The sequence below is a fragment of the Orycteropus afer genome, unplaced genomic scaffold (genome assembly GCF_000298275.1).
Source record: "Orycteropus afer afer isolate SDZICR_OR568_19922 unplaced genomic scaffold, OryAfe1.0 scaffold00076, whole genome shotgun sequence".
In the NCBI taxonomy this organism is placed as follows: domain Eukaryota; kingdom Metazoa; phylum Chordata; class Mammalia; order Tubulidentata; family Orycteropodidae; genus Orycteropus; species Orycteropus afer.
Window position 1 is genome coordinate 3,167,275 of NW_006921663.1, and position 16,862 is coordinate 3,184,136.

General features: G+C 36.4%; 1 protein-coding gene across 1 annotated transcript in view; it reads right to left on the bottom strand.

Moving 5' to 3' along the window:
* The window catches only part of NAA15 (N-alpha-acetyltransferase 15, NatA auxiliary subunit), a 69,927-nt gene that overhangs the window by 50,720 nt on the left and 2,345 nt on the right, over nucleotides 1–16,862 (bottom strand). Inside the window, exons 2-4 of the mRNA XM_042780989.1 lie at nucleotides 16,044–16,100; nucleotides 4,136–4,220; nucleotides 1,932–2,036 (exon numbers count right to left, since the gene is read on the bottom strand). Coding sequence (XP_042636923.1) covers nucleotides 1,932–2,036; nucleotides 4,136–4,220; nucleotides 16,044–16,100 — 247 coding nt within the window. The remainder of the gene's footprint in view (nucleotides 1–1,931; nucleotides 2,037–4,135; nucleotides 4,221–16,043; nucleotides 16,101–16,862) is intronic.

The following is a 16,862-nucleotide window of genomic DNA, read 5'->3' on the forward strand; positions in this document are numbered from 1 at the left end:
ATCTACAATATGTATTATACCTCAAAATAAAGAAAACAAAAATCTTCTCAACTGGACCAATAAGCAGCATCACAATAAATAGAGAAAAGACTGAAGTTGTCAGTGATTTCATTTTACTTGGATTTCCAATCAACAGCCATGTAAACAGCAGTCAAGAAATCAGATGGTCAAATGTACTGAAAAGGATCTCTTTAAAGTGGTGAAGAGCAAAAATGTCTCTTTGAAGACTAAGGTGCATGTAACCCAAGCCATGGTATTTTCAGTAGCCTCATATGCATGAGAAAGCTGGACAATGAATAAGGAAGACCGAAGATGAGTTGATGCTTCTGAGCTGTGCTGGAAAAGGATACTTACTGAAAGTACCATGGACTGCCAGAAGAACTAACAAATCTGTCCTGGAAGAAGTGTATTCGGAATGCTCTAGGAAGCAAGACATCTCACCAACTTTGGCCAGGTTGTCAGAAGGGACCATTCCCTGGAGAAGGATAGTATGCTTGGTAAAGTGGAGAGTCAGCAAAAAAGAGGAATACCCCCAATGAGATAGACTGACAGAGTGGCAACAACAATGGGCTCAACTATAGCAAGGATCGTGAGAATGGCACAGGACTGGGCAGTGTTTCATTCTGTTGTACACAGGGCCTCTATGAATCGGAGTCGACTTGACAGTGCTAAACAACAATAGAGGTTCTTTCACTTTAGACCTGGATTACTCCAACAGTCACTCAATCATCCTATTTTCAGTCTTTCTTTCTTTTATTCAATCCTGCCAAGCAATCTTTCTAAACACATAATCAAAAAAGAAAAGGTCAATTAACCTCCCTTTCTAAAATGTTTTACTATCAGCCATCCTCAACACTTGGTTAAAAGTAAAATGTCTAGAATAATATGTACCTGAAAATATATACTTAAAATTATACCTTCATTTAGAAAATAATCTTTGATTTTATAATATAAATGGTAAGTTAAAACTTGGCAAGTCTTCTGAGTTGGTTGGAACATGAATTTTCAAAGTCTAAGAACCACTACCCTTCATAATCTAGCCCTCTATTATCTATCTTCCCATTTCTCCCCATTTCTATCACTAATACCCTATATTCCAGGACTTGATCACTTTTCTCAAGCATTTCAACAATCTTATAACTAAATGCCTTTAATTTCACCTTCTAAAAATCTGTGCTCCAGGAATTAAACAATGCTAAAAATTTAAAACAAAGGATTTGATTAAATAAATCATAGTAATAACAGTAGAACACTGTATGATCATTTTAAATGATGGAAAGATATTCAAAACAGTATCATTAATTGCCCTGGCTTACCCTTCCATGCTATTAACCACTCCCAATTCACGTAATTCTGTTTTACCATACTGGTGACAATTTTTTGAATATGTCATAACATTTTCAAGGTGTTCTGTATATGTTTTCAATAAATAAATCTCCCCTCAATACAACTTAAAATCATATCATACCATTCCTTCATCTGTACTGTGCCAACAGGCCTGGTAAACACTTGAAAACTTGCTGAATATTTCAGCACTGAAAACTGTGTTAGCACACAAACTAGATACAGAAATATTTGTTAAAAGACAGTTTAATTACTAGGAAACTGCACTTTTTTTCTATTACTTTCCCTCAGACTTTTCTACTTACTCTCTAAATTTATAATAATGATAAAAATCTACATGATGCTTCTTTTTTAAGAGTGGGAAGAGCTTCCATAGATTATTTTTTAAGACAAATCCCATTTATTTGTGAGATAAAGAGATAATACTAGAAAATGGCAGGTAGACAACAAATGTTCCCTGAATTAAAGGTGGTTCTTGTTATTCACTTTAAGAAAGAATAATTTCCTCTAAAAGTTCTGACTCCCAAATTCCTTCCTTACCTCAAGATACTCTCACACAATCCTTACAAATATCTCAAAAAGGATACACACATGACTCTTCAAGTCATTTCTTAAACCTCTTCGAACCAATTCATAAGCTTCTTCCTTTTTCCCCAAACAGTTCAGTGTTAATCCTTTCATAGCCAGAGTTTCTATTTTAAAAAAGAAAAAAAAAGTTACTTTAGGCTAAGAATTAAGAACTTCAAGAGATTACTAGGCAATCTCCCAGGTGTCAACAGAATTAAAACATTAAACAAACTGACAAACCAAATAAATAAGTATTTCTGTACTCCCTTCTTAGAACTAGGCCTTCTTAGATTTTATTAGAGAAAATGACACCAAAAAATGTATGTACTTCTAATGAGAAAGATACATTTAGTAACACATATGCTGACAAGATACAACAATTCTAAAACTGTTCTTCAAGGGAATGCCCTGGGAGCACTTTACATTGACACTCCTTTAAAGTATGATGAATTTCGACCTTGAAAAGAGACTCTTTCTGTGAACCCAAATTATGCGAAAATTAAATTCACTGTTCAAGGATTAAAACACACAGAAATTACTCATATTCATTATTTTCATAAATTTATTTTAAAATGACTGAGTTATTAAACATTATTAAATATGTAAATTTAAAAAGACATCAGAGACCTATCATTTGCAATCAACAGATTAAAAGAGAAACTTGAGGGAGACATTAAGTCCTGAGATAAAAAAGATTTCTAATGTCATAGTGTGCATGTCATGATACGTAATAGAACAATTTTGTTAATAATTATATTTGCCTAACATTTAAGACCAAAAATTTAGAATTCATTGGAAAGTAATTAGGAATATTAGGAATAAAAGATAAGGATCAAAGGTCTGATACTGTGGAAGAGTTAACATGTTTAGAAAAATGAAGGTAAAGAAATGGAAGCAAAAGAGGGAAATCAGGTGTGAACGAAAAGGAAGCAAATAAAATTCTAACAAACAAAATATATCTGGCAAGGAGCCACACTAACAAGGTACCTTAAAAAGTAACTCTTTGTTGTCAAACAGGTAAAATCTATTTTAATAAATTATACCACATATTGTGAAGTGCAATATATTATCAAATCTAGGACTGGCATTACAACAAGTGTAAGACATACTATGTTTTCAAATACCATTAAAAAAATACTGTCGATTACATTATGATACCTCATATGCAACCTGATTTCAGATCTGTTAAAATAAGTGGAAAACTGTATTTTAAAATCAATGAAATCTGGTACTTTTTTGTACTAAAACTTTATTATGATTACATTACTAGAAGTCACATTATCAGCATCCATACGCTAGAAATGAATTAAAAACAACCTAACACCTAGCTTGCCAGCTAAAAGAAGTATTTCTTTAAAACAAATAAAAGGAAAAAAATAAGTAAAATAAAAAGATAAAAGGAGAGAAAAATTTAGATACTTTTCACATTTCAAATTAATTTCCAAAGCATATTTCCTGACTATGTAAAATCAGATCTGTGAAAACTTGTTTTTACCTTTGTCTCCTTACAAATTTAGTCACACACTCTCCCCTTGCTCTATAAACATCTCACCATCCAATTTTCTGCTCTCACATAGGTAAAAGCAAATAAACTTCCACAACATGTCAATATACAAACTGTGTCTTAAAGATGACTTGATCTTGAAATACTAATTGAGATACAATACTAAATAAAGTGAAGCTGGATCATGAGCAAGGGACAAAATAAGACACTCTCTCAATAAACTAAAACCTAAGTTCGAAAGGAAATTTTTTTTTAACAGAATTTTACTTAAGTATATTGTGCTGTGCATAAGGCATGTGACTGCAACCCAGAAGACTGGCAGTTCAACCCCACCAGCCATTCCGTGGAAGGAAGATGGAACAATCTACCTCTGTAAAGACTTACCACCTCGGAAACCCAAAAAGGGACGTTATGAGCCAGAATTGACTCGGTAACAGTGAGTTTGGTTCTTCTGCCTTTTTCACAGAGCTAACATTCAAAATAAGAAAATACCCAGAAAAACTAGAATGTGTTTTCATCTCCTCAGCATTGCATTCAAAATAACAGCCTTCAAATTCAGTTTCATCTTGTCATAATAAGAGATATGAAGGTAAGAGATCTTACTCTCTGTGGAAAATAGTTAAAGCAGCTGGAAATAATACAATCCAAATATGAGAAGGCAAACAAAAAAGTAAAGCATCAACTACTTACACTTCGCAAGTATAAGGTATTTATCCTTACCTCCATGCTCTGCAAATTTGGGGTTAGACAGGATTTGTTTACAGAACTTCAGTCCATTTCTATACTGCTTATGTTCATAACATCTCTGTCAAAATAAAAACTTAAGTTTAGCAAGAAATGCAACTTTAAATTCAATCCTAAATTTTTAATTCAGTTAAACATAATAAACGAACAAACGAACGCACTGCTGTCAAGTCAGATCCGACTCAAAGTGACCCGTCCTTGGCTTTTCAAGGCATTATCACTACGGAAGTAGATTGTCCAGTCTTCCTTCCAAGGAGTGGTTGGTGGGTTTGAACCGCCAGCCTTCTAGTTAGCAGTTAAGTGCCTTAGGCACTACACCACCAGAGCTCCCCTAAACATAACAGATAATCTAATTTTATTTCTATACTCTCCTAACTACCATGACCACATCAATATTTTTTAAAAAATGTATAAATCCACAAAGTAAAAGAAAGACAAAAGAACAAAATACAGATTAAGAAACTAATAAAATCATGAGCTTACCCCAAAAGGTCAACAATCAAGGGTTCTAGAAGTGAAAACTGACAAAGATACAGGCAAAGGAATTATAAAATTATGAATTAATACTTTCTTTTCTGAAACTGAATGACAGAAGTTTCTCAAGCCAAAACAGCAAAACAAAATCTGTGAAAGGCATGGAAAAAACACCTTCACCCAAGGACATCAGTGAAATTTCAAAGCCCGAGAGTAAAGAAAAGATCCCAAAAAACTTCCAGAGAGAGAAGGGAAAAAAAAAAAAAAAAGTCACATATTACACATTCCTTTTTATGTGATCTATTTTTTTCCTCTCTGGAAGTTTTTTTCCCACCATGTGACCACCACTTGTCTGTCAGTTTGGTGGTGACTTGCATGTTGCTGTAATGCTGGAAGCTATGCCACCAGTATTAAAAATACCAGCAGGGTCAGCCATGATGGACAGGTTTCAGCAGAGCTTCCAGACTAAGACAGACTAGGGAGAAGATTAGGCCATCTACTTCTGAAAAAAACTGACCACTTTATGAATAGTACTAAACACTGTCTGATATATTATTGGAAAACATTATGAATAGCAGTGAAACACTGCCTGATATAGTGCCAGAAGATGAGCCCCTCAGGTTGGAAGACACTCAAAATACGACTGGGAAAGAGCTGCCTCCTCAAATCAGAGTAAACCTTAATGACATGGATGGAGTAAAGCTTTCTGGATCTTCATTTGCTGATGTGGCATGACTAAAAATGAAAAGAAACAGCTGCAAATATCCATTAATAATCAGAATGTGAAATGTATGAAATATGAATCTAGGGAAATTGGAAGCTGTTAATAATGAAATGGAACATATAAACATCAATAATCTAGGCATTAGTGAGCTAAAATGGACTGGTATTGACCATTTTGAATAAGACAATCATATGGTCTAAGATGCCAGGAATGACAAATTGAAGAAGAATGGCATTGCAATTCATCATTAAAAAGAATATTTTAAGATCTACCCTGAAGTACAATGCTGTTTTTGATAGGATAATATCCATATGCCTAAAAGGAAGATGAGTTAATACTATAATTATTCAAATTTATGCATCAACCATTAAAACCAAAGATGAAGGAACTGAAGGTTTTTACCAATTTCTGTAGTCTGAAATTGACCAAGCATGCAATCAAGATGTACTTATAATTACTGGTGATTGGAATCTAAAAGTTGTAAACAAAGAAGCAGTATCAGCAGTTGGAAAATGTGACCTTGATGACAGAAATTATGTCAGAGACTGCCTGACAGAACTTTGCAAGACTGAGTTACTCGCTACAAATACCTTTTTTCAATAACATAAATGGCGACTATCCACATGAACCTAGCCAGATGGAATACACAGCAATCAAATCAACTAAGTCTGTGGAAAGAGGTAATCGAGAAGCTCCATATCATCACACAAAACAAGGCCAGGGGCTGACTGTAAAACAGACCATCATTTGTTCATATGCAAGTTCAAGCTGAAGCTGAATATTAAAACAAGTCCACAGGAGCCAAAATATGGCCTTGATTACATCCCCCCTGAATTTAAAGACTATCAGAAAAATAGATTTGATGCACTGAACACCAATGGCCAAAGACCTGATGAGTTGTGGGATTACATTAAGAATATCATAAAGTAAAAGATCATTTAAAAAAAAAAAAGGAAAAGAAGAAAAGACCAAAACAGATGTCAGAAAAAACTCTGAAACTTGCTCTTGAATGGAGAGTAGCTAAAGCAAATGGAAGAAATGATGAAATAAAAGAGCTGAACAGAAGATTTCAAAGGACGGCTCAAAAAGACAAAGTAAAGTATAACAACACGTGCAAAGACTTAGAATTAGAAACCCAAAAGGAAAGAATACACTCAGCATATCTGAAGCTTAAAGAACTGAAGAAAAATAATTTAAGCCTCAAGCTGCAATACTGAAGGGTTCTATGGGCAAAGTACTGAACGATGCAGGAAACATCAAAAGAAGATGAAAGGAATACACAGAGTCACTGCACCCAAAAGAACTGGTTGATGTTCAACCTTTCAGGAGGTAGCATATGACCTAAAACTAAAGGTATTAAAGGACGATGTCCAAGCTGCCCTCAAGGAATTGACAGAAAAGAAAACAAGGTTCTAGGAAGTTGAGATGTTTCAGCAAATGGATATAGCGCTGGAGGCACTCATCCGTTTCATACAAGAAATCCGGAAGATAGCTACCTGGCCAACCAACTGGAAGTGATCCATATTTATACCCATTTCAAAGAAAGGTGATCCAACAGAATGTGGAAACCATCAAAGGGTATCAATATCAACGTGCAAATAAAATTCTGCTGATGATAATTCAAAAAAAGGCTGCAGCATTATATTGACAGGGAACTGCCAGAAATTCAAGCTGGATTCAGAAGAGGAGGTGGAATAAGGGTTATCACTGCTGATATCAGATGACTCTTGGCTGAAAGAATATCAGAAAGACGTTTATCTGTTTTATTGACTATGCAAATGAATTTGACTATGTGGATCTTATAGATAACACCTAAAGAATGGGAATTCCAGAACTCTTCACTGTGCTCATGAGAAACCTGTACAAAGACCAAGAGGCAGTCAGTTTAACAGTACAAGGGGATGTTGAATGGTTTAAAACCAGGAAAGTTGTGCTTCAGGGTTGTATCCTTTCACCGTATTTATTTAATCTGTATGCTGAGAAAATAATCCAAGAGCCTGAACTGTATGAAGAATGTGGTATCGGGACTGCAGGAAGACTCATTACCAACTTGAGATAAGCACATGACACAACCTTGCTTCCTGAAAGTGAAGATTACTTAAACTACTTACTGATAAAGATCAGGAACTACAGCCTTCAACATGGATTGTACCTCAACATTAAAAAAAAAAAAAAAAAATCCTTGCAGCTGATCAATAAGCAGCATCACAATAAATTGATAAAAGACTGAAGTTTAGAGGGATTTCATTTTACTTGGATCCATAATCAACACCACAAAAACAGAGCTCAAGAAATTAGACAACATACTGCACTGAACAAATCTACTACAAAAGACTTCCTTAAAGTGTTAAAGAGCAAAGATGTCACCTTGAAGACTAAGGTGCGCCTGATCCAAGCCACTGTATTTTCAATGGCTTCGTATGCATGTGACAGTTGGGCAATGAATAAGGAAGACCAATGAAGAACTTATGTATTTCAATTGTGGTGTTGGTGAAAAATATTGAATCTACCATGGACTGCCAAAAAACAAGCAAGTCTGTCTTAGAAGAAGTACAGCCAGAGTTCTCCACAGAAGCAAGATTGGCTAGATTTTGTCTCATGTACTTTGGTCATACTATCAGAATGGATCAGTCCCTAGAGAAGGATATCATGATTAGTAAAGTGGATGGTCAGCGACCCTCAACAAGATGGATTGACACACTCTTTGCAACAATGGGCTCAAGCATAGCAAATATTGTGAAAATGACACAGGACTAAACAGTGTTTTGTTCTGTTGTACATTGGGTCACAATGAGTCAGAGCCTACTCAACATCACCTAACAACTACTACAACAACATTTAACATGTGAAGATAGATGTACATTGTCTTTAGCCATCAGAGATGTAAATCAAAACCACAATGAGATACTACTTCAACCCAACTAGGATAGCTAAGAGAAAGACTTTTTTGGGGAAATTGGAATTCTGATGCACTATTTGTGGGAATGCAAAATGATACAGCTGTTGTGGAAAACAGTATGGCAATTCCTCAAAAAATTAAAAACAGAACTACTATGTTGTTGTTAGGTGCCGTTGAGGCATTTCCGACTCACAGCGACCCCATGCCCAGCAGAATGAACCACCGCCTGATCCTGCACCAGCTCCATGATCCTTGCTATACTTGAGCCCATTGTCACAGCCACCGTGTCAACCAATCTCATCGAAGGCCTTCCCCTCTTTTGTCAACCCACCACCTTACCAAGCATGACATCCTTCTCCAGGGAATAGTTCCCTCTGACAACATGACCAAAGTAAGTGAGACAAAGTCTGGCCATTCTCGCTTCCAAGGAGCATCTCGGCTGCACTTCCTCTAGGATAGATCTGTTAGTTCTTTTAGCAATCCATAGTACTTTCAGCATTCTTTGCCAGAACCACAACTCAAAAGCATCAACTCTTCTTCAGTCTTCCTTATTCATTGTCCAGCTCTCACATGCCTACGAAGCAACAGGAAATATGGCTTATGTCAGATGCACCTTAGTCCTCAAGGAGACATCTTTTCTCCTCAAAATTTGAAAGAGTTCCTTCGCAGCCAACCTGCCCAGTGCTACACATCATCTAATGTCCTGACTGCTGCTTCCATTGGTGGCGACTGTAGAATCAAACAACATGAATTCTTTGACAACCTCAATCTTTTCTCCATTTATCATGATGCTGCTTATTGGTCCAGTTGTGAGGATTTTTGTCTTCTTTATATTCAGATGTAATCCATACTGCAGACTGTTCCTCAATCTTCATCAGTAAGTGCCTCAAGTCATCCTCACTTTCAGCAAGCAAATTGTATCATCAGTGTATCTCAAGTTGTTAATGATTCTTCCTCCAATCCTGATACCACGTTTTTCTTCATATAGTCCAGCTTCTCGGATTATTTGCTCAGCATATAGACTGAATAAGTATGGGGAAAGGATACAACCCTGACGCACTCCCTTCTTGATTTTAAACCATGCAGTGTCCCCTTGTTCTGTTCGAACAACAGTCTCCTGGTCATGGTACAGATTCTTCATGAGTACAATGGTCAAGGTACAGATTCCTCATGAGTACAATCAAGTGTTTGGAAATTCCCATTCTTCTCAATGTTATCCATAATTTGTCATGATCCACACAATCAAATGCCTTTGCATAGTCAATAAAGCACAAGTAAACATCTTTCTGGGATTCTTTGCCTTGAGCCAAGATGCATCTGACAGCAGCTATGACATCCCTTGTTCCATATCCTCTTCTGAATCCAGCTTGCACCTCTGGAAGTTCTCTGTCAATATATTGCTACAATCGTTTTAAAATTATTTTTTCAGTAAGATCTTACTTGTGTGTGATATTAATGATATTGTTCGATAATATCCACATTCTGTGGGATCACCTTTCTTTGAAATGGGTACAAATATGGATCTCTTCCAGTCAGTTGGCCAGGTAGCCGTCTTCCACATCTCTTGGCATAACCGAGTGAGTGCCTCCAGCACGGCATCCATTTGTTGAAATATCTCCATGGGTATTCCGTCAGTTCCCAGAGGCTTGTTCTTCACCAATTCCTTCACTGCAGCTTCAACTTCCTTCTTCAGTACCATTGGTTCTAGATCATATGCCACCTCCTGAATTAGATGAAGACTGACCAGTTCTTTTTGGTACAATGACTCTGTGTATTCTTTCCATCTTCTTTTGATGTTCCCTGCATCATTCAATGTTTTGCCCTTAGAATCTTTCAATATTGCAACTCAAGGCTTAAATTTTTTCCTCAATTCTTTCAGCTTGAGAAATGCCGAGTGTGTTCTTCCCTTTTGGTTTTCTAACTCCAGGTCTTCGCACATTTCATTATATCAATTGGCTTTGTCTTCTCTAGCTGCTCTTTGAAATCTTCAGTTCAATTCTTTTATTTTGTCATTTCTTTCATTTGCTTTAGCTACTCTCCACTCAAGGGCAAGTTTCAGAGTCTCTTCTGTCATCCAATTTGGTTTTCTCTTCTTTTGTTGTCTATTTAGTGACCTCTTGCTTTCTTCATGGATGATGCTCTTGATGTCATCCCACAATTCTTCTGGTTTTCGGTCGCTGGTGTTCAATGCATCAAATCTGTTCTTTAGATGGTCTCTAAATTCAGGAGGGATATATTCTACATCATATTTTGGCTCTCATGGACTTATTTTAATTGTCTTCAACTTCAAGTTGAACTTGTATATGAGCAGTTGATGGTCTGTTCCACAATCAGCTCCTGGCCTCGTTTTGGCTGAAGATATTGAGCTTCTCCATCACCTCTTGCCACAGATGTAGTCAATCTGATTCCTGTGTGCTCCATCTGGTGAAGTCCACGTGTATAGCCACCATTTGTGTTGCTGAAAAAGGTGTTTGCAATGAGTAAGCTGTTGGTCTTGCCTAATTCTACCATGTGAGTTCCAGCATTATTTCTGTCGCTAAAGCCAACTTTTCTAACTACCAGTGATTCTTGTTTCCAACTTTTGTATTCCAGTCACCAGTGATAATTAACACATCCTGATTGCATGTTCAGTCAATTTCAGACTGCAGAAGTTGACAAAAATCTTCAATTTCCTCATCTTTGGCTTTGGTGGTTGGGGCATAAATTTGAATAATAGTCGTATTAACAGGTTTTCCTTGAAGGCATATGGATATTATCCTATCACTGACAGCATTGTACTTCAGGACAGATCTTGAAACCTCCTTTGTGATGATGAATGCCACGCCATTCCACTTTAAACTGTCATTCCCATCATAGCAGATCATATGGCTATCTGATTCAAAATGGCCAAAACCATTTCAGCTCACTAATGTCTAGGAAATCAATCTTTATGCATTCCATTTCATTTTTGACAACTTCTAGTTTTCCTAGATTCATACTTCGTACATTCCATGTTCTGATTATTAATGGATGTTTGCCACTGTTTCTCCTCAATTTGAGTGGTGCCACATCATTAAATGGAGGTCTCGAAAGCTTTTCCTTATCCATATGAATTAGGCTGATCTTACTCTGATAATGCATCTCTTGCCCAGTTCTACTTTGAGAGCTTTCTAAGCTAAGTGACTCATCTTCCTCCTCTGTATTGGACAATGTTTCCGGACTATTCATAAAGTTGCACAGTAATGTTATCAGACAGTGTTTCTCTGCTATTCATAAGGTTCTCCCTGGCCAATTCTTTGAGAAGTAGATGGCCTCCTCCTTCTTCCTAGTCTGTCTCAGTCTGCAAGTTGAACTGATACCTGTGCACCAAGTGCAGCCCACTGGGTTTGAAACACCAGTGGCACAGCCTCAAGACTCACAGCAACACGTCAGCACAGTAGGACAAACCGACAGACAAGTTTGTCTCCCTTAGCTGTTGGAAACCCCCCCAACCACCCTTACCTGGATCCCTGCAGCTGACTCCTCGATCTGTTCCTGTCCCCTTTTTCCTTTTCTGCCCTCTCCCTGCCTTCCTGCCTTGCTGCTTGTGGGTCATGGCCTGGGTTCCCTCTCCTCACCTGGGTCCCTGTGGTTGACTCCTCTACCATATGGCCTAGCTAATCCCACCACTCAAGGGACTTAAAGGCAGTGATACAGATGTAAGTATAATAATGTTTACAGCAGCCAAAAAGTGGAAACAATCTAAATGTCCATCAAGAGATAAATGGATAAACAAAATGTGGTACTTACATAGTGGTATATGAGTCAGCCATAAAGAAAAACAAAGTCCTTGTACATGCTAAAACTTGGATGAACCCTGAAAACATAACTGTTTTTTAAAAATTTTCTTGCAATTTTTAAAGCAATATATTTGAAACCTGCAAGGGATAATTAACGCAAGTGATGATAAAATCAGAACAGAAAAATTTATTAAGAAAGCAAACCCTAATAAATATTAAGTATTATATTTAGTATCAAGAAACCAATTCCTTAAGCTTAACACTACAGCCTATATAGAGTTGTTTTATAGCCAATCATGTACTCACCATCTCAATTTATTTCACATCTCAAACCTAATATAACCAAAACAAACTGATTTTCCCCAAAAACCTATTCCTCATCAAGTCTTTGCCATCTCAATAGATACCCTCCCCTCAAGCTACTGAGATGATCAGATCAAAAAACTCAATCACATCTTTTGTGTTTTTCCTTCCCTCATCCTCAAGTAGGTTCTATTAGTCCCACTTTCTCTAATCACTTCCAAACTGGTGTGCAAATATTGTCTCTACTCCCCACAATCAACTCTGCAGAGTGATTTCAGGAACAAGGTAGAAGAAAGGACAGAAGCAGGAACATGAGAGGTTTCATTACTCACATGTACTAAAGAAGCATAATTAAACTGAACAACCGAATTAAGTGTTCCTATTAGCAGAAAGCAGAAAAATAATACAATTTTCTTAGAATAATTATAATACTAGTAAAAAGTATTAAAGGAAGTCATGATGTAAAGACTGAACTAAAAGAAAGAATTACTACTGAATTGTAATTTTTTTCTGGAACTATATACAGAGTTTAATTTTCATTGTTATTAATACTTTCATTTGTTTTCTGAAAATCTATTTCTATAAAAACATTGTTAGGACTCTTCTACTTTTGGTTATGATGCAGCGATAATGAACTTGCTCTTCCACCATTAACTAGAAAAATAGATGAAGTAACTGTTTCTAAGACATAAGACAACAGGCTGTGCAGAATTGTAACATGAGAGAGGGGGAAAAACAAAATGATCTCTAGAGATGCCACTGCTTTACACTTGGACGCACTTTCTGGAACACAGAATAAGGCAAGCGATCCCAAGTACAGCACAGCAGACTACAGTTGAAGAGACACAGTCTGAAGTTCAAGGAGGCTAAGGTACTCTACAAGGCAGAGTACTGAAAATGATAGAGTTATGCAGAGAAAGTGATTAAGAAATCTTCATTGAATCCTCATGCATCTATTGCTAAATTTGTTGAATGTTAAGTATATGTAGGTTGAAACTTTATGAGACCTGACAAAGAATGATCACGAAGCACTACACTGAAACATTCTCAGGGCTCACATGTGGCTTGGAATTCCAACTAGTCAGATTTCGATAAAAACTGCAGAAACATTACACCTTACTACTAAACATAAGCTAGCCATTTAAAGGCTATGCTGGACCCACCTTAACAAAGTCTGGTTGATATACAAATGCCTTCATTGCCTGTCATAACAAGGTCTAACACTCTTAAAGACAGTTAAATTTAATAAAACAATGTAAAATTTATAATGCCCAGCATCCAATAAAAAATTACTACAGACTAAGCAGAAGAAAAATATGGCACAAAAGCAGGAGAAATAATAGAATTATGAGATGAAGATGTCTAAACAACTATTATAAATATGCTCAAGAATTTAAAGGAACGTATAACCATATGACAAGATAATAAATGAAAAAGAGGAAATTCTAGAGATGAAAAAAGACAGTATCTAAAAATGAAAACTTGACCAGGTAAGACTAAAAGGTGATTATGGCCCTGCAAAAGAAAAGATCAGTGAACAGCAATAAAAACTACCCAAACTGAAGCACAAAGAGAAAAAAGATAGAAAAAAATAAATGAGCAGAGCCACAATGACCCTTCTTCACAACAGAAAAATAAACTCCAAAAGCACTGCAGATTTTAATGTGAAAAGTAAAACATTAAAATTTCTAGAAAGTATCTTCTTTACTTTAGGGTAGGCAAGGTTCCTCAAAAAAATAAACTTTTAAATGTTCAACATAGAGGTAAGCCAGGGAAAAGACATTTGCAATAAATGTATTTCACCAAGGTCTTATACCCAGAATATATACAGAACTCCTACAAAGCAACAGCAAAAGGAAGGAAGTCCAATAATAAAACAGCCAAGAGTTCTGAACAAATACATTCTAAGAGGCTATCTTAATGGCCAATAAACACATTTAAAAAAAAGTGTTCAATTATATCAAAAACACAATGTAATTCTATTAAAGAAATACCAATGATGTTATGGAGCAACTGAAACTCTCACATATTGCCGGTAGAAGTAAAAATTGGTTCTACTACTTTAGAAAACTGTTTGGCAGAATGAATTTTATGGTATAAAAATTTTATGAAAGATCATAAAAATGGCACAGAGCTACTGGCCTACTTTCCTGCTTGCTGTGTTACTGGCCACTGGCCATTTGACTCTGGACTCTCAGTGACGCTGAGGTGACGCCAACCTTGGCCATACTTTGCTATCCTGCCACTGCCTCAGATTGGGAGTGGCCTCATTTCCTTGGTACCCGGACTAAGGTAGCCAAGGTGCTGCCTGCTCAGAGTCCTTGGCACCTTCATCAACTGGGTTCAACTTGAATTTATGCCTGCCTTACTTGGGCCTATTTTGACCATAAATTCAGCATCATAGAGAGGAAGCAAAACAGGCTTTCATTCATGTATTTAAATGCTGTCACAGTGTAAATTTGATCTACTGGAAGAACCTAGGCAAAGAGATGCTATAATATTGAAATAGAAAGTTACTTCACTGTCTGACAACCATAAAAAATGCCTGTGGTAGTCAACACAGATGAAATTATATACACATCAACCAGATAAATGCCCATTTATTATGATGAAAAAGTAAGTTTAACTTCCTTTAAGTGCTTTTTGTTTCTAACCAATGACAACATCCCAGTGATATTTTAAATGGAGCCAATATATTTCTGTTTAAATTGACGGATTCAGAATATGCAAACAAAACAACTTCTTAGTGAAACTATGAATTTCACAGGGAGACTACCCAAGAAGTAAAGTCTAATTGGATGTAACAATTAATTTTATGTATCAACTTGGGCAAGCTACGGGTCTGGTTGTTTGGCCAAACTCTAGTTTCTGTAATGAAGTAGTCAGTTACATGTGATTAAATCACTTGTCCTTCAGAAAAGCAAATTACCTTCCCTTAAGCACTTGGCTGCTAACTAAAAGGTCAGGAGTTCAAACCTACCAGCTGTTCCAAAGAAGAAAGACGTGGTTCTTTCCAAAAGATCAAGCATCTCTCGATGGGTTCAAACCACCAACATTTCAGCTAGTAGTCAAGTGTTTAACTTGTTTGCATTGCCCAAGGACTCCTATATAGTGTATGTAATATAATGTAATTGTGTTGTTGTTAGTTGCTAGAGTTGGTTCCCACTCATGGAGACCTTATGTATAGAAGAATGAAATGTGGTCTGGTCCTGCAGCATCTTCATGATCTTTAGTATGCTTGACTCTATCACGGGACTGCTGTATCAATCTATCTAATTGAGAGCTTCTCTCATTTTCAATGACCCTCTACCCAACAGATCTATTTTTCTAGCACTTGATCTTCCTTAATGGAAATGAGCCACCTTAGTTATTAAAGTGACATCCTTGCTTTTTAAAACTTTTTGCTGTCGATTTGCCAGAGTAATACACATTGCTAGGTTTCCATGCTGCTTCCATGGATTTTGACTATTGATCCAAGAAATCACTGATAACGGGTTTCTTCTTCATTCACCATGATTTTGTTCATTGGTCTTGTTGTGAAGATTTCAGTTTTTCGTTTTCATTTTTCTTTTCTTTCCCTTCACATTCAGGTGTAATCTGTACTGAAAAATGTCTTCATTTTTGGCAAGCAAAGTTGGTAATGAATCTTCCTCCAATCTTTTTATCTTTATGCCATTATTCTTCTTCATATAGTCTAGCTTCTCAGGATACAATCCTGCCACATACCTTTTCCAATTCTGAACCACTCAGTATCCTCTGCACTATAATGTAGTAACTTAACAGCTAAAGTAATATAATACAATCAAATGCAATTTTATCAATCAGTTTAAGTCATACTAGTGTAGGGTGAATCCTTAACTAATCACTTCTGACTTACAAAAAGACCACATCACAAGAGACAGTCTCAGTTATAAAAATACCAAACTACAACAGACAGACACCAAAACTAGGAGAATGGCTCATAGAAGAAATCAACACAGCCAAGACCTTAATCTGGACTTTTAGTCTCCAGAACTGAGAGAAAATAAACATCTATTCTTAAAAGCCACTCATTTGTGATATTTCTATTACGGTAGAATTAAGTTAACATACACACTAGACCACCACACAGATTGAACACTCAGAGATATTAGAATAATCTTTCTTGGAAAAATCAGTTTATGGACTTTTAACAATTGCTATGACAAACTAAGGAAAAAAAAATGTTTGGATCATTTAATCTTCACTTAATCAAGTCTGAAGATTACCTTTATATTATTTTTTAATACTCTTTAGAGTATAGTGGCATGATACAATACAGCATTTTCTAGATTATCACCTCTTTAACAGAGGTCAAAGTAAAAAAAAAAAATTACAAAACAGTTAACACACCACTGGTATCACAGTGAATATAATTTCCACTGTAACATACTAATGTACACACACACACACACACACATATGTGTAAACTTCCTCGGAAGGAAGGCTGGGCAATCCTACTTCTGTAGTGATACTGCCTCGGAAACCCAAGGAGGGGTCGCTATGAGTCGGGGCCGACTCGACGGC